General features: G+C 22.0%; 1 protein-coding gene and 1 non-coding gene across 3 annotated transcripts in view; one reads left to right on the top strand and one right to left on the bottom strand.

Annotated features, from left to right (window-relative positions):
- Positions 1-3,882: 3,882 nt before the first annotated feature.
- LOC109603202 (homeobox protein OTX1) overlaps positions 3,883-22,721 on the top strand; it is a 34,509-nt gene continuing 15,670 nt past the window's right edge. For both annotated transcript variants that reach the window (XM_020019681.2, XM_020019680.2), the window contains exons 1-2: positions 3,883-4,080; positions 19,287-19,324. In XM_020019681.2, coding sequence (XP_019875240.1) covers positions 19,299-19,324 — 26 coding nt within the window. In that variant the 5' untranslated portion in view covers positions 3,883-4,080; positions 19,287-19,298. The remainder of the gene's footprint in view (positions 4,081-19,286; positions 19,325-22,721) is intronic.
- Positions 17,619-17,691, bottom strand: Trnar-ucg (transfer RNA arginine (anticodon UCG)). Its single transcript has one exon. It is a non-coding gene; the product is annotated as a tRNA-Arg (tRNA).

Genomic DNA, 22,721 nt, shown 5'->3' with positions numbered 1-22,721 from the left:
TGTTATATAAAAAAAATAAAATATATTTTATGAAATTTGTTGGCTGGTTAATTATTTTATTAAATTTTATATATAAATATTATAAATACTAAACGAAAAACATTATTTTTTATTTTTCTTTTATTCTAATTTTTCTAAAAATATATATTTTATTTATTAAATGAAATTTAATACAATCAGTTAATTAGCTTCTAATTTTAATATTAATTAAACTACAGTTCTAAATTATTTAAAGGGATCAACATTATTTGGAAAATCATAATTTAAACAATTAAATCATAGGCACAAATAAATTTGTGACAATATATAACATATTATTTGTTGTATTCTACTTTACATAAATTTCTGAACAAAATAGACATTACTATTTTTATTGATAATAAATATAGTTTTATTAAGCTGTTTTATAAAATATTTTGTTAATAATTAATTTGAATTTTAGAGATAAATTGTCTGAAAAAGATTTTTTGAATTTTTGATTAACCACTTTATTTATATTTATTTATTTGATGAAAATAAAGGTTTAATATTTTGAAAATTAACAAAGGAAACAATTAAATAAAAATGTGTATTATATGTTATTTATGTTTATTATAATTTTATTAACTGATTTGTCCATTTAATATATTTAAGAATTTATATGTAAGAAGTACCTGAGTGAAAGAAATATAATTTTATACACTAACTCAAAAAACAATTAAATTAATCAACACAATTTTAGTTACACATAATTAAAACATTTACTGATATCATAGCATATAATAATAATATTTTATTCATTCACATTTATTATAATTCTATTAATTGACTGGTGTATTTAATATATTTAAATGATTTTAATTTATTGAGCCTAAAATATAATTAATAATGAAATTAAATTGCCAATTCATTTGAGGATACTCTATGTTAATAAAAAATAAATTATTATTCTTAATTAAAATAAAATCTGTCTGGAAGAAATATAATAATCAAAATTTATATTATTTTAACTTAATACTTAATAATTTTTCTAAAGTTATATATTAATTAAAAGTACAATTAAAATAATGCTCAACTTTAAGAATATTTCAATAGAGAAATATTTTAAAATACAAAAAGTGCTTTGATAATTTGTGTACTTTGAAAAATATCTAAAAAGATTATTTAAAAATAATAATAAAGTCTATTTATTGCTAAAACATACTTTGATAATTTGTGTACTTTGAAAAGCTTTAAAATAAAAATATAATTATAAATCTAAAAAAAATCTTCTTGGAAGAAATCTAATAATTAAAGTCTTTATCATCTTAAAAAAATGTTTTAAAATAATAATAAATTCTATTTACTACGAAAATATTTTTTGATAATTTGTGTATTTTGAAAAATATCTAAAAAATATTTAATTATAAATCTAAAAATGTTCTTTTTGGAAGATATATGATAATTAAAGTCTTTATCAGCTTAAAAAATGTTTTAAAATTATAATAAATTCTATTTACTACGAAAACATTCTTTGATAATTTGTAAATTTTGTAAAATATCTAAAAAAATATATAATTACAAATCTAAAACAGTTCTTTTTGGAAGAAATCTAATACTTAAAGTCTTTATTAGCTTAAAAAATGTTTTAAAATTATAACAAATTGTATTTACTATGAAAACATTCTTTGATAATTTGTGTATTTGAAAAAAAAATATATAATTATTAATCTAAAAAAAATTCTTCTTGGAATAAGTCTTATAATTAAAATCTTTATCAATTTAAAAACTGTTTTAAAATTATAACAAATTCTATTCACTATGAAAACATTCCTTGATAATTTGTGTATTTTGAAAAATATTTAAAAATATATATAATATAATTATAAATATAAAAAATTCTTCATTTAAGAAATCTAATAATTAAAATCTTTATAAATTTAAAGAATATTTAAAAATAATAACTATATTAAAACTTTCATAATTTGTGCATTTTGTAAAACATTAAAAGTGTATATAATTATAAATCAATACAAAATTCTTCTTGGAAGAAATCTAATAATTAATGTCTTTATCAATATAAAAAATGTTTTAAAATTATAACAAATTCTATTTACTATGAAAACATACCTTAATAATTTATGTATTTTCAGAATCATTTAAATAAAAATATAATTATAAATCTAAAAAATATTCTTCTTCGAAGAAATCTAATAATTAAAGTCTTTATCAATTTAAAAAATATTTAAAAATAATAACATAACTTTGATATTTTGTAATACATCAGAAAATATATATAATTATAAATAAAAAGAAAATTCTTCTTTGAAGAAATTTAATAATTAAAGTCTTTATCAGATTAAAGAATATTTAAAAATAATAACAAAGTCTATTTACTACCATAACATACTTTGATAATTTGTATACTTTTAAATGCATTGAAGTAAAAATATAATTGTAAATCTAAAAAAAGAAATCTAATAATGAAAATCTTTATAAATTTAAAAAATATAAATATAATATATAAAAGTAATAAAAAATTCTATTTACTACAAAAAAATTCTTTTATATTTTGTGTATTTTAAAAAACATTTATAAAATATATAATTATAAATCTTATAATTAAAATTATAAAAAAAAAATCTTATTGAAAGAAATCTAATAATTAAAGTCTTTATCTATCTAAAGAATATTTAAAAACGATAAATTCTATTCACTATGAAAACATACTTTGAAAATTTGTGTATTTTGAAAAACATTTATTTAAAAATATAATCACAAATTAAAAAAAAAAATCTTGTTTGCAGAAATATAGTAATAAATCTTTATTAATTTAAAGTATATTTAAATTAAAAAATAACTACAATTTCTATTCATTTAACAACTTTAAGACTACTTTAATCAAAATAATGAATTTAAATAAGTTTCTTATCTAAAAGAAATTTAGGTTGTAAAAAGTCTTCTAATTAAAATATTTATCAATTTGAAGTACTAAAAATTACTTATTCTACTTCTATAACATTTTTAAAATGAACTTTGATAAAAGTACTTTTTGTAATTAATGTAGAGAACATTTAAATTATAATTAACAAGTTTATTTATAAATAATTTACAACCTATACTAATATCATAGCATATAATAATAATATTCACTTTCATTTATGGTTATTGTAATTCTATTTAAATTAATTTTAATTTATTGAGCCTAAAATATAATTTATAATAATTAAATTAAACTGTCAATTAACTGGAGGATACTCGATATTAATATAAATTAAATTAAACATCGCAAAAAAATCTGAATTAGTGTGGATTATTTAATGACTGAAATTTTTGTCAATGTAAATTCAAAATAATTAACAAATTAACTTTAAGGTGTTTGTTCATTCCGACGGGAAACATTGATTCATGAATTAATTTATAATATTTAATATAATATTTTTGTTGCATCCAGCATGGTAATTTATTAATTAATTACAACAATTTACCAACCAAGTGCAACGACACTTTCGCCTTAATCTCACGTAGGTGTTACCACCACAAATTAATCAGTTAATAAAGAAAGGAATCCGTAATCGTAATAATCGTTAAGCCATGGAGGCTTATTAACAACAATTATGCAAATAACATAGTCGACTAAAGGTGCAACGTGACGGATGGTCGGGCATTGTTTATTTGGGAATGGCAGTCGGAGGCCGTCCGCAGACGGTCGGAGCACGGGCCGCGGGCAACGACGCCGCAGGACGGGACAGATCGGAGCAGGCGGCGGCGACGCCGGTCGACGTCGAGCCTTCCCGTGGCGTCGTCCTTTGACGTCGCGAGCAGCGCGCCAAGGGGGCGGAGCCACAGCCACGAAAAGTGAGGATCAATTCTACTTATTTAATACAGCTTTCGTATTAGCAGCGTGTATATAGTTAGCAATCCACTGTAAACCGATTTACGCTAAACTCGGGGTTTTATCTACGCTAAGTACTAGGGCTTAACTCCTCGCCCGCCGACAGCATTGTGTTTGACTAAGTGAACAAATAGATAGAGTGATATATATTGACTTTCATTGTGCAATATCTCATCTACCGTTTGGAGCACCGGCCACTTTTTTTCCTTTCTTCCGCTGAATTAAAGGTGAGTTTTCACTTTCTTCTGGTCAACCGTTTACAACCGTCGATCAACAACCCCAACCTTCAATGTATCTATCTTAATGTTCTACCTTACTCAACTCATTAAAACAAAAAGTAACCTTAATAGCTGAAGCTTTTTAAAAAGTTATTGATATACGAGTAAGAAGCATTACTATCTTTTTTATCCTTGTGTGACTTAACTTTAGTTTAATTAGTTACCCCAATTCAGTGATTAAACAAAGTTATGTACTCGATTTTTATCAATGAATAGCTTTAATATAAGTTTTCAGTAACAATTAAATTAAACGTCAATAAATTTTAAAATCCCATTAAAAACTAAACAGAGTCATATTTCAACATGTAGTTTTATTGAGCAGCTCATATAATCATACATTTCGAATCATATTAACTATAAGCTTCTGGGTATAAATTCATACAATTATTCAATTTATTGGCGTCGGTTAATGCTGTTAAATGTTTATTGTAATTTTAAAAATAACATATCTTTTAATAATCCTATTAACTACAATTGCAATTTTCATGTAATTTATTAATAGATCTGTGTGTGTTAAATGAACAATAATAAAACAGTTTTTTCTCAGTTATTAATTATATTTTTTGTAAGACATGTAACTTCCATTTTACTCTTCTAATCAATTAGTTTTATACATACCCTTCATTTTTCTCTATTATTGAAATATTTATTGAGTTATGAAGATATACAATACGTTTTTAGACAACATTAAATTAATTTTCATTGTTATAATTAAAAATATCACTTTTTGTTGATGTTTACATTGAGATGTACTTAGATTCTTACATAATAAGAATGTTTTCAGTTAATAACGTTAATAATTCACAGATTTGAATTGTTTACCAAATATAAGTAATAATAAAATAATTAAAGAGAACGCAACTAATTAAAAAAATATCTTTACTATATTCATAACTCACAAACATCTTTATAATTCTGTTAAATCAAATTTTCAACAAAATTTACCCTTTATTTCTCTCTTCTATTGAGATGTTTATTGAGTTATGAAGATATACAATCTATTTTTAGACAATATTAAATTAATTTTCATTATTATAATTAAAAATATCACTTTTTGTTGATGATTACATTAATATGTACTTGTATTTTTTCATAATAAGAATTTTTTCAGATAATATCGTTAACAATTCACAGGTTTTATTTGTATATAAAATGTGAGCATTAATAAAATAATTATAGAGAACACAATTAATTGAAAAATGTCTTTACTGTATTTATAAATAACAAACTTCATTATAATTCTATTACAACAAATTTTCAACAAAATTTACCTTTTATTTCTCTCTACTATTGAGATATTTATTGAGTTATGAAGATATACAATCTATTTTTAGACAATATTAAATTAATTTTCATTATTATAATTAAAAATATCACTTTTTGTTGATGTTTACATTAATATGTACTTGTATTTTTTCATAATAAGAATTTTTTCAGATAATATCGTTAACAATTCACAGGTTTTATTTGTATATAAAATGTGAGCATTAATAAAATAATTATAGAGAACACAATTAATTGAAAAATGTCTTTACTGTATTTATAAATAACAAACTTCATTATAATTCTATTACAACAAATTTTCAACAAAATTTACCCTTTATTTCTCTCTACTATTGAGATATTTATTGAGTTATGAAGATATACAATCTAGTTTTAGACAATATTAAATTAATTTTCATTATTATTATTAAAAATATCACTTTTTGTTGATGTTTACATTAATATATACTTATATTTTTACATAATAAGAATTTTTTCAGTTAATATCGTTAATAATTCGCAGGTTTTATTTATATACCAAATGTGAGCATTAATAAAATAATTATAGAGAACACAATTAATTGAAAAATATCTTAACTGTATTTATAAATAACAAACTTCTTTGTAATTCTGTTACAACAAATTTTCAACAAAATTTACCCTTTATTTCTCTCTACTATTGAGATATTTATTGAGTTATGAAGATATACAATCTATTTTTAGACAATATTAAATTAATTTTTATTATTATAATTAAAAATATCACTTTTTGTTGATGTTTACATTAATATATACTTATATTTTTACATAATAAGAATTTTTTCAGTTAATATCGTTAATAATTCGCAGGTTTTATTTATATACCAAATGTGAGCATTAATAAAATAATTATAGAGAACACAATTAATTGAAAAATATCTTTACTGTATTTATAAATAACAAACTTCTTTGTAATTCTGTTACAACAAATTTTCAACAAAATTTACCCTTTATTTCTCTCTACTATTGAGATATTTATTGAGTTATGAAGATATACAATCTATTTTTAGACAATATTAAATTAATTTTCATTATTATAATTAAAAATATCACTTTTTGTTGATGTTTACATTAATATGTACTTATATTTTTACATAATAAGAATTTTTTCAATTAATATCGTTAACAATTCACAGGTTTTATTTGTATATAAAATGTGAGCATTAATAGAATAATTATAGAGAACACAATTAATTGAAAAATATCTTTACTGTATTTATAAATAACAAACTTCTTTCTAATTATGTTACAACAAATTTTCAACAAAATTTACCCTTTATTTCTCTCTACTATTGAGATATTTATTGAGTTATGAAGATATACAATCTATTTTTAGACAATATTAAATTAATTTTCATTATTATAATTAAAAATATCACTTTTTGTTGATGTTTACATTAATATGTACTTATATTTTTACATAATAAGAATTTTTTCAGTTAATATCGTTAATAATTCGCAGGTTTTATTTATATACCAAATGTGAGCATTAATAAAATAATTATAGAGAACACAATTAATTGAAAAATATCTTTACTGTATTTATAAATAACAAACTTCTTTGTAATTCTGTTACAACAAATTTTCAACAAAATTTACCCTTTATTTCTCTCTACTATTGAGATATTTATTGAGTTATGAAGATATACAATCTATTTTTAGACAATATTAAATTAATTTTCATTATTATAATTAAAAATATCACTTTTTGTTGATGTTTACATTAATATATACTTATATTTTTACATAATAAGAATTTTTTCAGTTAATATCGTTAATAATTCGCAGGTTTTTTTATATACCAAATGTGAGCATTAATAAAATAATTATAGAGAACACAATTAATTGAAAAATATCTTTACTGTATTTATAAATAACAAACTTCTTTCTAATTATGTTACAACAAATTTTCAACAAAATTTACCCTTTATTTCTCTCTACTATTGAGATATTTATTGAGTTATGAAGATATACAATCTATTTTTAGACAATATTAAATTAATTTTCATTATTATAATTAAAAATATCACTTTTTGTTGATGTTTACATTAATATGTACTTATATTTTTACATAATAAGAATTTTTTCAGTTAATATCGTTAATAATTCGCAGGTTTTTTTATATACCAAATGTGAGCATTAATAAAATAATTATAGAGAACACAATTAATTGAAAAATATCTTTACTGTATTTATAAATAACAAACTTCTTTCTAATTATGTTACAACAAATTTTCAACAAAATTTACCCTTTATTTCTCTCTACTATTGAGATATTTATTGAGTTATGAAGATATACAATCTATTTTTAGACAATATTAAATTAATTTTCATTATTATAATTAAAAATATCACTTTTTGTTGATGTTTACATTAATATGTACTTATATTTTTACATAATAAGAATTTTTTCAGTTAATATCGTTAATAATTCGCAGGTTTTTTTATATACCAAATGTGAGCATTAATAAAATAATTATAGAGAACACAATTAATTGAAAAATATCTTTACTGTATTTATAAATAACAAACTTCTTTCTAATTATGTTACAACAAATTTTCAACAAAATTTACCCTTTATTTCTCTCTACTATTGAGATATTTATTGAGTTATGAAGATATACAATCTATTTTTAGACAATATTAAATTAATTTTCATTATTATAATTAAAAATATCACTTTTTGTTGATGTTTACATTAATATGTACTTATATTTTTACATAATAAGAATTTTTTCAGTTAATATCGTTAATAATTCGCAGGTTTTATTTATATACCAAATGTGAGCATTAATAAAATAATTATAGAGAACACAATTAATTGAAAAATATCTTTACTGTATTTATAAATAACAAACTTCTTTGTAATTCTGTTACAACAAATTTTCAACAAAATTTACCCTTTATTTCTCTCTACTATTGAGATATTTATTGAGTTATGAAGATATACAATCTATTTTTAGACAATATTAAATTAATTTTCATTATTATAATTAAAAATATCACTTTTTGTTGATGTTTACATTAATATATACTTATATTTTTACATAATAAGAATTTTTTCAGTTAATATCGTTAATAATTCGCAGGTTTTTTTATATACCAAATGTGAGCATTAATAAAATAATTATAGAGAACACAATTAATTGAAAAATATCTTTACTGTATTTATAAATAACAAACTTCTTTGTAATTCTGTTACAACAAATTTTCAACAAAATTTACCCTTTATTTCTCTCTACTATTGAGATGTTCATTTAGTTATGAAGATATACAATCTATTTTTAGACAATATTAAATTAATTTTTATTATTATAATTAAAAATATCACTTTTTGTTGATGTTTACATTAATATGTACTTATATTTTTACATAATAAGAATTTTTTCAATTAATATCGTTAACAATTCACAGGTTTTATTTGTATATAAAATGTGAGCATTAATAGAATAATTATAGAGAACACAATTAATTGAAAAATATCTTTACTGTATTTATAAATATCAAACTTCTTTATAATTCTGTTACAACAAATTTTCAACAAAATTTACCCATTATTTCTCTCTACTATTGAGATGTTTATTGGGTTATGAAGATATACAATCTGTTTTTAGACAATATTAAATTAATTTTTATTATTTTAATTAGAAAATATCACTTTTTATTGATGTTCACATTATTATGTACTTATATTTTTACATAATAAGAATTTTTTCAGTTATTAATGTTAATAATTTTTTAGATTTTAATTATTTACCATTAATCAAATAAATATAGATAAAGTAATTGAAAAATAAAGTAATAGTAGTAAAGTAAATAAAATTTACTATTTTCATAAATAACAAACTTCTTTATAATTTTGTAATAACAAATTTTCAACAAAACTTACCCCTTACCTCTCTTTACTATTATTGAGTTATATAGTTACATAGTCTGTTTTTGACAATATTAAATTAATAATCATTATTTTTAATGTTATCATTGATAAAATAATTATAGAGATTGAAACTAACTAAAAATTATCTTTACTATTCTCTTACAACAAATTCTGAACAAAAATTTACCCTTATTTCTCTCTTCTTTTGAGTTTTATATTGAGTTATCTATATATACAATTTATTTTTAGACAATATTAAATGAAATTTCATTATTTGAATTGAAAATATCATTTTTGGTTAAGGCAAATATTGACATGTACTTATTTTTTTACATTTTTTCAGCTATTTACTTCAATAATTCACAAATTTTAATGATAATGATAACAATTACTCACGTTAAAAATTCAAAATCACGACTTTTTCAACTCCCGTCGGGCTCGTGTAAAATTCCAAGCCTCCAGTCATAAAAAGTTTCAAATTCAGTCAGCCCATTGCGCAAATTAAAAACGTAAATAATAAACAATAAACAATGTAAATTATAATTTCACAACAAAACAACGCACCCAAATGTCGTTCCTTCTATATTTAGCTTTGAAACAATTAGACACCGGACTAGTGGCTGCGTCGCTCCGTGTCATTCTGTTATTTATTTTTTATTATAATCCTCTTTCCTAAATCCGGATTAATTTTACTACATTGTTTGGTTTTTATTATTGGGTTATTTGTCTGTGGACCAGTGTCATGGGACTGCACAAAAGGACATTCTTTATAACGATTTAATGAGATCGAACCATGGGAAATGTCTTTGATTTATCAATTTCTATATTACTACATCCATTTTTTCTCTCAGTAAACACAAAACACAAAATTACAGTTGAAGAATAAAATTGCAGCTGAATTATAGAAGTAATAGGTCTGTGATGGTGCTAAGAATTGATTTGAAAATTGAAGTTGAAGTCCATTATTTAGAGCACTAGCCTCCCCTCTATATGTTTGAGTGCTTTATTTACATCAGTACTTCCTCACTTAAAGTTATTGCTCAATATTCAATGCGTAGTTTGAAGAAATTTTGAGCAAAGATCCGCATGTTTTGTCTGGTTTTAACCCCGTCACGTTCCGAGGCCGCCTCCTTCGTCCGCATTAGAAAAAGAGGCAAAATTCACACACTCCGTAAGACGATTAGTTAGTTAGTTACTAAATCCCGGTGATCCGAGCAAAGAGTATTATCATTATATTATGATTATATTGGATTTAGTGCAGCAGTTTCGATGTTTAGCCTGCCAGTAATTCAGTGCAAGTCCGCCGTTTATTCCGTACAGATCTGGGCGAATCGACGTCGCGCAAATCATCGCAAATTGAGCCACATGGGAAAAACAAGAGGCAGAAGTACAAAGGCGGGTCGGTGCCGCCGCATAAATTCGCCGGTGGTGACGTGACGTGAGCATTAAGTACGTCGACTAATTGCTGCCCCGGGTTAAGAACAAGTGCACTGATTTCTTCTGTCTTCTGCCTTCTGGCTTCTGGTTTGTCCCTCGTCGTTTTGTGTGATTGTTTTGTTTCTATTGTCTTAACGTCTTTATGTGTGAGTATCCGATTGTTACCTTTGTAACATGCTTGCTTCATTTTCCAGTTACTCTTGATAAATTTCAGATTTTCTATTATGGTTGAAAACTATGTTGTGGAAGTTAAATGCTGATTATAATTATTTGTAATTAAATTCTGTTAATCCAAAATTTTTATGTTGTTGAGAAAAAAATTATATTTTAATTTAATTCCTGAAGATAATAAATAATATTTATGATGAATTCATATTGTAAGTTAAAAATTGAAATTAAAATAAATTTTCAAAAAATTATTATAAAAAAATAATAATTTAACAATAAATAATTGAATTCAATATAATAAGTAATGATGAATTCATATTGTAAATTAAAAATTGAAATTACAATAAATTTTCAAAAAATTATTATAAAAAAATAATAATTTAACAATAAATAATTGAATTCAATATAAATAGTAATATTTAGAATTTTAGCAAATTTTTACATTTATTTTTTTTTTATATAATTTAAAACTGTTTCTTAAATATTTTTTAGATTTTACATATTTTAATATATTAAAGATTTGTTTATTAAATTTATTTCTTTTTATTTACTAATAAATTTATAAAAAAAATTAAAATTAAAAAAATTAATTTTCAGTATTTTTTATTTTAATTTCACATTTTCTTATTATTTTAATTCATTTGTATTAATTAAATATATACTATGCAAATATAAAATAAAAAAAATAAAAGGAAGATTAAAAAATATTCATTATATTAAAAATTTTTATTTAAAAAAACAATTTCATTAATTATTATTGTTTATAATTATTGTTTTTATTTTATTTATATAATTATAATTATAATTTAACATTAAATTGACACAGAAAATGTACTTTTAAATTTTACAGTAAGTACAAACAATTATTATTACAAATTATTGTTGATGAATTAGATTAACTTTTTTTAAAGTCTCTTTAAAAAATATTATTAAAATATACTTTTATATATTGTTCATCTTTATAAATATTTAAAAAAATTAATTAATAAATAATATATATTAGTTTTAGTATTCATTTAAAAACAATTATATTTTAATACTAATTTCATTTTTTCCACTGATTTAATAAAGAAGTATAAACACAAAAATTTTTCTCAAAAAGGTCAATTTATTGTATTTGTGATCAAAATATTCTTACATAATATTTTCACCTTTATAAATATTAAAAAATATATTAATTAGTTAATAAAACATTAATTGTTGTATTTATAAATAAAATTACAATTATAATTTAATAATAAACTGATAACTGATTTAATAAAGATGTATAAAAATAAAAAAAAGTATTTTTTATTTTATGTACTTTTAAATTTTTAATTATAAACTATTATCATTAAAAATTATTAATTAACTGAACCATTTTTTTTTAATTTCCTAATTGTTTCTCAAAATGGCAATTTATTGTATTTATGATTAAAATGTACTGTTTCGTCTTAAAAAGTATTAAAAAATGTATTAATTAATAATACATATTAATTGTTGTCTTTATATTTAATTACAATTATAATTTAATAATAATCTCACAGATTAAATAAAGAAGTATAAAAATAAAAAAGGCATTTTTTATTTTATATTCTTTTAAATTTTTAATTTTTTTTTTATTAAAAATTATTATTAAGTCAATCAAATATTTTTAATTTCCCAATTTTTTTTTTAAATGTCAATTTATTGTTTTTATAATTATAATATATATATATATATATATATATATATATATATATATATATATATATATATAATTTTTATAAATATTAAAAAATCTATTAATTAATAAATAATACATATTAATTGTGGTATTTATTTAATTACAACTATAATTTAATAAAAAAATGACTTTTTCACTATTTTAATAAATAAGTATTAAAATAATTTTATGTATTTTTAAATTTTTAATTACAAATAATTTAATATTAAAAATTATTATTAATTAACTGAATCAAATATTTTTTTCTTAAAATGGTTTTCTGTTTTTATGATTAAAATATAAATTAAATATACATTTTTGGACTTTATAAATATTAGAAAGTATATTAATTAATAAATAGTACATATTAATTTTATTTTATTTATTCAATTATAATTATAATATAATACTAAATTGTCTTTTTTTCACAGATTTAATAAAGAAGTACAAAAATAAAAAAAAAATATATTTTTTATATATGTATTATATTTTTAAATTTTTAATTACAAACAATTAATTATTAAAATTATTAGATTTTTCAACAAAATAAATATTAAAAAATATATTAATTAATAAATAATACCCAATCTTCTTCTCTTATTTTATTTAAATAATTATAATCTAATACTAAATAGACTAATTTAATAAAAAAGTATTAAAATAAAAAAAAATTATATTATGCTTTTTAATTTTTAATTACAAACAATTATTATTAAAAATTACTATTAATAAATTGTATCATATTTTTTTAATCACTCTTAAATGTTTCTCAAAATAGTAATTTATTGAATTATATTATATATATTTATTTATTTATTTAATTATGTTTATAATTTTATAATGAAGTAATAAAAAAATAAAATATTTGATTTATTTTATGTACATTTAAATTTTCAATTACAATTTTAATTTTTCTTAATTTTTTTTCTCAGAATGATAATTTATTTTGATTTTTCTATTTTATTAATAAAATATATATTAATTAATAAATAATACAAATTACTAATGTAAAATCTGTGAATATTACTTTATATATTATTAATATTGTTATTTAAATTAAAATAAATTAATGTAATAATTAATATTACAATTTTTATGTGTAAAAAATGTAAATTTCTAAAATATTTTTTAATATTTAAAAACATGTTAAACAATGTATAAAACAAATTTTTCGATATTTTATATATTTTGATTTGAAAAATATTTATAATTTTCTCCAAAAATTTTCTTAAAGTAATTTATTATATTTATAAATTATAACATATTTTTTATAAATTAATTAATTTACTTAAAATTCAAACTCAGCACTAAATTGGCTTTTATTTTTTTATTTTACTAATATAAAATCTTGTTTAAAAAATAACTTTCAAATTTTTAGTAACAAAATAATATTATTAAAATAAATATTTTAAAATTGTGACATGATATTATTATGTGAATTATTTATCATAAAATTAATTTATTACATAGTTATGTATACAATAATAATATTGTAATAGTTATTACAATATTATTATTAAATAAATTTATATAATAATTAACAATATTTTCTTCTCTATAATAATTTATTTTTAAAAGATTAATATAACTAGTAAAAAATATTATTATGGATATATTTTAATTATAGTAAACCATTATTAAAAAAAAAAATTCTTTCTGCAAAATATCCATTACAATAAACTTGGTATTAATTTCAAATCTCATATTGTGCGAATGCTCATTTCCTTTTTTAATTACAATTCCTACGTGTTTGCTGACATACAGTGAAGTGGCAATATAAAACCGAAACCTAACAAGATCGCCCATTCAATTGGGGTGGGTGTTTGCGATTAGTACGGAGACTAATATTGAAAATCTTTATAGTCCTGCGGTTTATCGAGTGCCTCTTGGAACTCGTTTGACATACGCATAAGAGGTTTTAATAACGCCATTTGTTCATTTATTTCCTGATTATTAAAAGTTCCACCCCACAAAATGCCGGGGCATAAAATAAATTCAGATTTACGACCTCCAGTGGGCACAATATAATGTTTATCAGGTCAGATTTATAATATATAACATAAATTTCAGTGGTTAAATTTAAAATGTGGATTGGATTAATGTTAAAATGGCTGCTCCAGGGACCACGTGTTGAGGCAATTCGAAACCCATTAAGGCCCGAGTCCTTGTTATCCATGGAGAGCCGCCTTTGGAAATTGCATGACCATTATACGGCCAGATCGGCATCAATCTTCCGCATGGATGCACGGACAATGTTCATGCCGCCGTAAAATCGAGTGTAAACTTGCAGCCTTCCAGGGATTTCGTCACTGATACCATCTTCAACTTTTACCTAAGCCATTGGCGAGATTGCGTCTTATCGATTGCCTGTTTTGAATAGGAAAAGTGCTACTGTAATAGATAACAGGGCATCGGGTTACCGCAAAGCCAAAGTGGTTCCCCGAATCGGTTTGCAGGTTGGTAGTTTTCTTAATTGGGGAAGTGCAGTAGCTGGTACAATCAAATGATTAAGGAGCACAAAGGGAAGACAACAGCTTATTTGTAACTGAAACAAGTATTTTGAATTTGAGTGTCCAGAAAGGTTTTATTGGGTCATGGTCTTGGCTTTTGTTTTGTCAAGTACTTATTAACAAATTTTGATCTTTGGGGCTTCAGTAGAGGACATTAGTTTAAGTTTTGGTGTACCCAAAGTATTTTAGGAACAATTTGGGATGTAACTTAAGAGACACTCATTGTTATCTTTCTCCCTTTGTTCATTTTCATTTCTCCCTTGTTTCATCATCGTTATCTTTCTCACCTTGGTTCAAAGTTTTTGTAGTATATCTGTTTAATTAATAATAATACATATTAATTGTCATATTTATTTAATTACAATTATAATTTAATAATAAGATTTAATAGGAAGTATAAAAAATAAAAAAGCATTTTTTATTTTGTGTACTTTTAAATTTTTAATTAATTTTTCTCTCAATTTATTGTATTTATGATCAGAAAAATTAAAATTTTAATTATAATTAGTTCTTATTAAAAATTATTATTAATTAACTGAATCAATTATTTTTTAATTTCCTATTTTTCTCTCTAAATGTCAATTTATTATATTTATGATCAGAATATACTTATCTGAATTTTTCATCTTTATAAATATTAAAAAATATATTAATTAATCAATAAAACATATTAATTGTTTAATTTAATAATAAATTTACTATTTTCACAGATTTAATAAAGAGGTATAAAAATAAAAAAGCATCTTTTATTTTATGTACTTTTTAAATTTTTAATCATAAACAGTTATTATTAAAAATTATTAACTGAATCAATTTTTTTAAATTTCCTATTTTTTTCTCAAAATGGCAATAAATTGTATTATAATTAATAAATAATACATTTTAATTGTTGTATTTATTTACTTACAACTATAATTTAATAAAAAATTGACATTTTCACTAATTTATTAAGTAAGTATTAAAATTAATTACAAAGAGTTATTATTAAAAATTATTATTAATTAACTGAATCAAATATTTTTAATTACCTATAATTTCTTCTCAAAATGGTCATTTATTATATTTATAATTAAAATGTAAATAAATAAATTTTTGGACTATAATTTAATAAAAAAATTGTCTTTTTTACTAATTTAATAAATAAATATTAAAATAAAAAAGTATTTTTTATTTTACGTCGTTTTAAATTTTTAATTACAAACATTTTATAAATATTAGAAAGTATATTAATTAATAAATAATATATATTAATTTTATTTTATTATTTAATTATAATTATAATATATAATTATATATATTAATATAATATATTATATTAAAAAAATGACTTTTCTCACATATTTAATAAAGATGTATAAATATAAAAAATATAATTTTTATTTTATGTATTTTTAATTACACACAATTATTATTAAAAATTAATATTAATGAACTGAATCAAATATTTCTAATTTCCTAATTTTTTCTCAAAATATCAATTTATTGTATTAATAATTAAAATATACTTATATAAATTTTTTATCTTTATAAATATTAAAAAATATATTAATTAATAAACAATACATATTAATTGTTGTACTTATTTAATTACAATTATAATTTAATAATAAATTTAAGAGATTTAATAAAGAAGTATAAAAATAACAAAAAACATTTTTTTAATTTTTGTACTTTTAAAATTTTAATTACAAACAGTTACCATTAAAAATTATTGTTAATTAACTGAATCAAATATTTTTAATTTACTATTTTTTTTTTTTTTCAAAATGTCAATTTATTGTATTTATGATTAGAATATACTTACATAAAATTTTTCTTTTTCATCTTTATAAATATCAAAAAATATATTAATTAATAAATAATATACATTAATTGTTGTATTTATTTAATTACAATTATAATTTAATAATAAATTGACTTTTCATTGATTTAATAAAGAAGTATAAAAATAAAAAATGTATTTTTTTACTTTATGTACTTCTAATTTTTTAATTACAAAGAGTTATTATTAAAAATTATTATTAATTAATTGAATCAAATTTTTAGACCTTGATGTTTAATGTTAATTATTATTTTCCTCTTCTTTGGAGAGCAACGTTTCTTTCTTCTCACTGAAAGTGGTTTTATTTAATAAAGTAATATAAATCCTATTAAGAATAAATTGTAACTATTAAGAGTATTGTTAATACATGCACAAAACGTACGTGCTATTTCTTTAGTCAACAAATCAATCTAATATCTCCGTTGTTAAAATCTGTAACAAAAAAAAATTAAAAAAAAAAAACATAGAATATTGAAATATGTTTAATATATTTGGTGCACAAATTGTGAATTAAATACTTTTATGAAATATTATACAAATCACATTACATATATTTTAAATTTCAGTGATAATAAATAAATTGTAGATATTTTAACAATATTATAATTTTACTAATTAAATGTATTACGAATATTTAAATTAGTGTAATGTGAGTGTTACCAACGAAAAAAGTGTTAAAAAATAATGCGACCGTGACAGGACTCGAACCTGCAATCTTCGGATCCGAAGTCCGACGCCTTATCCATTAGGCCACACGGTCTTATAAAAATATTATAACTTGGAAGCTTATGACGACAGAATTACACCAACTATTGATTTTTTTAATTTACCACATTTAACGCGTATAAACACATCTAAAGTATATTTTATTAATTAACCAGTACATTAAAACGGTTGTAAGTTATAATCCTAGGAATGTTTCAGGATTAAAGTGCATTTTAGTGTTTAATTTTTAGGTTATGTCCAATAAAGCTTTCTATGGTATTATAGTGCATCACATTAACAATAAACCAACATTAAAATATTAATTAACGAGCTCACTTTTATCATTAATTAAACAAAAATCAAATGTTTTGAATAACAACACAAATAATAATCCTTTATAACACAAATAATAATCCTTTATACAGGAAAAAGTGATTTGTTTTAAATAACAATGATTGTTTTTTGTCAATGATACTTTGGGTATTTGTTTTAATAAATCAAAAAACAAAAAATATTTTTATGTAATTTAAAATATTTGTACGTTGATGTTTATTAAAAATAAATTGCTTGTTTTAATAAATAAAATATTTCATAAAGTGAAGAGTGTTTAATTTGTTAAAATTTATCTAACAAATATTTAAATAAAAAATATAAAAACTTCAAAGTAACAAAATAATTTATTTCTGTTTTAGTAAACTTACATGTACAGTGGTGGTCATTATTTTAGGAACTTTTTAAAATGTTAAATAATTTAGCCACAACTTTTTTATTTAATGTGAGCTGAAGTATATTTTATTTATTAACTTGTGCATTAAAAGTGTTGGAGGAATAATTCAGGATTAAAGCACATTTTGGTGTTTAATTTTTAGGTTAAGTGCTCAAAAGCTTAACATTATAACATTGATTAAGAGACTCACTTTTATTGGTAAGGCAGAATTATAATTTTTATTACATTTTCAATGATTAAATAATCATAATAAGTAATAAAATAATCGATTTGAATACACAGAGAGCAATGGAAGACCTTATAGTAAAAAGTTGCTTTAATTTTGTTCATTTTAAAAGCATAAACCCATAGAACTGGAAAGTTTATAGTTCATTTCAGTTATTAATGCCTTCCACCACATCAGCCAACAATCACGAGAATTTTTTACACCGAAATAAGCAATAAGTCAAATACACTTGCTATTTACATTAAACTTCATTACGCCCACTTGACTCCGCAAAAGCGTTTTCAAACATCTGCAGTCGGAAACGTGGAACGATCGAGCAAGACGGCCCCATTGAATCGTCGACGCGAAAGACCGAGATAACAGACTGACGAGGGTGTGCATTTGAATTTTGTGCAATATCGTCGGAGTCGGATATTGGTTTTTGAAGTTTACATCCTATTTAATGAGCCTTATATTGGGAAACCCATTCGGCTGTAACTAACTGGGCTCTTGATTCTTTTACACAAACAGATCTTAAAAAGTTGCCGACAACTTGAGGAGCTGATGCTTCGGTGTATCTTTGGCACAATCGCACGTTTTTTTTTTCCTATTCTTCCTTTCTTTCTTTCGAAGGTCGTTGTGTGCTCGATGGGTCAGAAATTTATAATTGATGTTGAGGAGGAAGTTGTTGCTGAAAGTGTTTTTTTGTTGTTTTCAGGGACCAAAGTAGATGTGGCCAAACAGCCTTGCAGCTGGGTAAGTTAATATTCAATGCTTTAATACCATGATTGTCGAAGAAGTCTTCGTCGACATTTAACATAGTTAAATGACCAGTTTTTTGAACAAATTTATAAAGTTAACCGTGATTAATTCGCATCCAGATGCACGCAATTATCGAATTAGAAATGAAAACATCAAACGGCATTAGTTTAATCGGTGATTTCAGTGCAAGCACCAAAAACAAACAAAACACATCCGCACCCATTAAACCAATATTATTTATGACTTTGCCTAGTCAATTTGTCTGGTTGGTCGCGGGCACCGAAAACAAGCGGCCCAAACTGCCTACCCCAATGGAAATACATAAAATTGGGGGGTGGTGCAAAGGGGGAGCGCATAAGCGGATTTGCATTTTTTTTCGCCGACGTTCGAAATCATCGGTGCAACGTAGAAGATAAGGGCGTATGCCAGATTATTTTACGGACTTTTAACGGGACTTGTTTTCCGATATCAATGGCCATTAGGATGGATTTCTCTTGCGAGAGTCACTGGAACCGAATATAATCCCTGACTACAACGTTAAATTGTATGGGGATCCTTTAAAAAGTCGAATTCAATATTATGTGAAAATGGATCGTATTTCAGATTGATATACCTAAAAAATACCATACACCGATGATTTTAAAAGGAAATTGGACGGCTGTGCAATTAAATTTTAGTCTTGCAGAAAATTGAGTCCATATTTTAATAATAACAATACAGCTCAAAGAAAATGATAATAATTATGACGAGTTATTAAAAATTGTGCTCAATCAAGTTTTAAATTACTTATACTAATGTCAAAACTCAAAGTTTTTCAATTAGAGGTTATATTTCTCATCATTTTCTTGATAAAGATAATAATAATGATGAACTAAATATTGAACTCAATCAAAAATTATCATAAAAATTAATAGAATATTTAATTAAAGATTAAAAGCTTTAGTTTTATAGTACTTATACTTTATAACATTAAATACACCACTCAAAAAATCAATTAGAGACATTAATTCTCATCATTTTCTTGATGATGATGGTGATAATTATGATGATGTTATTTAAAATTGTACTCAATCAAGTTTAAGATTATTTATACTAATATCAAATAAGTAATTCAAAGTGTGTTAATTAGAGATTATACTTCTCACCATTTTCTTGAAGAAGATAATAATAATTATTATGATGAACTAAATATACACTCAATCAAAAATTATCATGATAATTAATAGAATATTTGATTAAAGATTAAAAGCTTTAGTTTTATAGTACTTATACTTTATAACATTATACACACCACTCAAAAAATCAATTAGAGACATTAATTCTCATCATTTTCTTGATGAAGATAATGATAATTATGATGATGTTATTTAAAATTGTACTCATTCAAGTTTTAGATTATATATACTAATGTCAAATATATAATTCAATGTGTGTTAATTAGATATTATACTTCTCACCATTTTCTCGAAGAAGATAATAATAATAATTATTATTATGATGAACTAAATATTCAACTCAATCAAAAATTATCATGATAATTAATAGAATATTTGATTAAAGATTAAAAGCTTTAGTTTTATAGTACTTATACTTTATAACATTAAATACACCACTCAAAAAAAAATCAATTAAAGACATTAATTCTCATCATTTTCTTGATGATGATGGTGATAATTATGATGATGTTATTTAAAATTGTACTCAATCAAGTTTAAGATTATTTATACTAATATCAAATAAGTAATTCAAAGTGTGTTAATTAGTGATTATACTTCTCACCATTTTCTTGAAGAAGATAATAATAATTACTATGATGAACTAAATATTCAACTCAATCAAAAATTATCATGATAATTAATAGAATATTTGATTAAAGATTAGAAGCTTTAGTTTTATAGTACTTATACTTTATAACATTAAATACACCACTCAAAAAATCAATTAGAGACATTAATTCTCATCATTTTCTTGATGAAGATGATGATAATTTTGATGATATTATTTAAAATTGTACTCAATCAAGTTTTAGATTATTTATACTAATGTCAAAGATATAATTCAAAGTGTGTTAATGAGAAATTATACTACCTACCATTTTCTTGAAGAAGATAATAATAATTAATATGATAAACTAAATATTCAACTCAATAAAAAAAATGTTTTATAGTATCTATACTTTATATAACGAAAATAAGGATGATGATGAAGTTATTCAAATTTAACGTTATTGAAAGATCAAAAACTTCACTGAATATTTGGTTCCAACTCCTTTATCAAATTTAATTTCTTGGACTTCTGAGGGATACAGTCAAAGACACTGAAGAGGCAAAGACACTAAATAGGCAAAGACATGGAAGAGACACTGATACTGAAAAGGCAAAAACACTGAAGAATTAAAGACACTAAAGTGGCAAAGTCACTGAAAAGACAACACTGAAAAAGCAAAGACAATGTAAGAGACAAAGACACTAAAAATTAAAGAAGATTAGATGAAACAACTAGTTTTTAGTTCCCCCACTTATTTTTATGCTTGCTTACCTCAACAGATAGAAAATCAAACACTTTTAGAGGTGGTGTATTGATTCTTCCAGTTTTATCCTGTATATTTACTGGTAGTAAAACCTTTCCACTTAAAAGGACAATCCCCCACTTAAAAACTGGTGTTTTTATTTATATGTAAATGAGTGAAAAAATAATTGTTCCGCTTCATTTACTTATTACGAGCAGAGGGTCATTAATGAATTGTACAGGTAACGCATCCCCCGTACTCCTAAGCTGATTATTCCCGTAAACAAAATTAAACCCCCTCATCGGCGATTTCACTAATAAATAAGCCTTTGATAATGCAACGCTCATTATTGGCCGAACGTTTAACTTACCGCCCCGCGTGCACGTGCAAATGTTTATTTTCGGACCAGTATTGTGATTTTTATCGGATGAGATTATCAGTCAATGTTTCTTTGATTTCGTTACTCGGATACACCCCTGTGCGAATGGTTTTATTTCGGGGGCTGTTGAGATAAGAAAATAAATGGAATTAGAGCCTCTAATTGACCCACGCATCTAGTCAATTCAAAGCTTTTTCTATGCTATTCCTTCATTAAATTGATTTTTTAATGTAATTCTCATAATCATCATCTTTATCAAAAACATTATGGCTTATTTTGAGTTACACATAACTAATTGCTCCAGCTATTCTTTTTTAACTTTGAGTCTCTTTGTCTTTTCAGTGTCTTTGCCTCCTCAGTGTCTTTGTCTCTTCAGTGTCTTTGCCTCTTCAGTGTCTTTGCCTCTTCAGTGTTTTTGTCTCTTCAGTGTCTTTCTTTCTAACCTTCAGAAGTACAAGAAATTAAAATTGCACAAATATATATTTGTTGATTTTATTATTGTA

This window comes from Aethina tumida, chromosome 2 (assembly GCF_024364675.1).
Source record: "Aethina tumida isolate Nest 87 chromosome 2, icAetTumi1.1, whole genome shotgun sequence".
In the NCBI taxonomy this organism is placed as follows: Eukaryota; Metazoa; Arthropoda; class Insecta; order Coleoptera; family Nitidulidae; genus Aethina; species Aethina tumida.
This window is presented reverse-complemented; position numbering and strand designations above follow the sequence as displayed.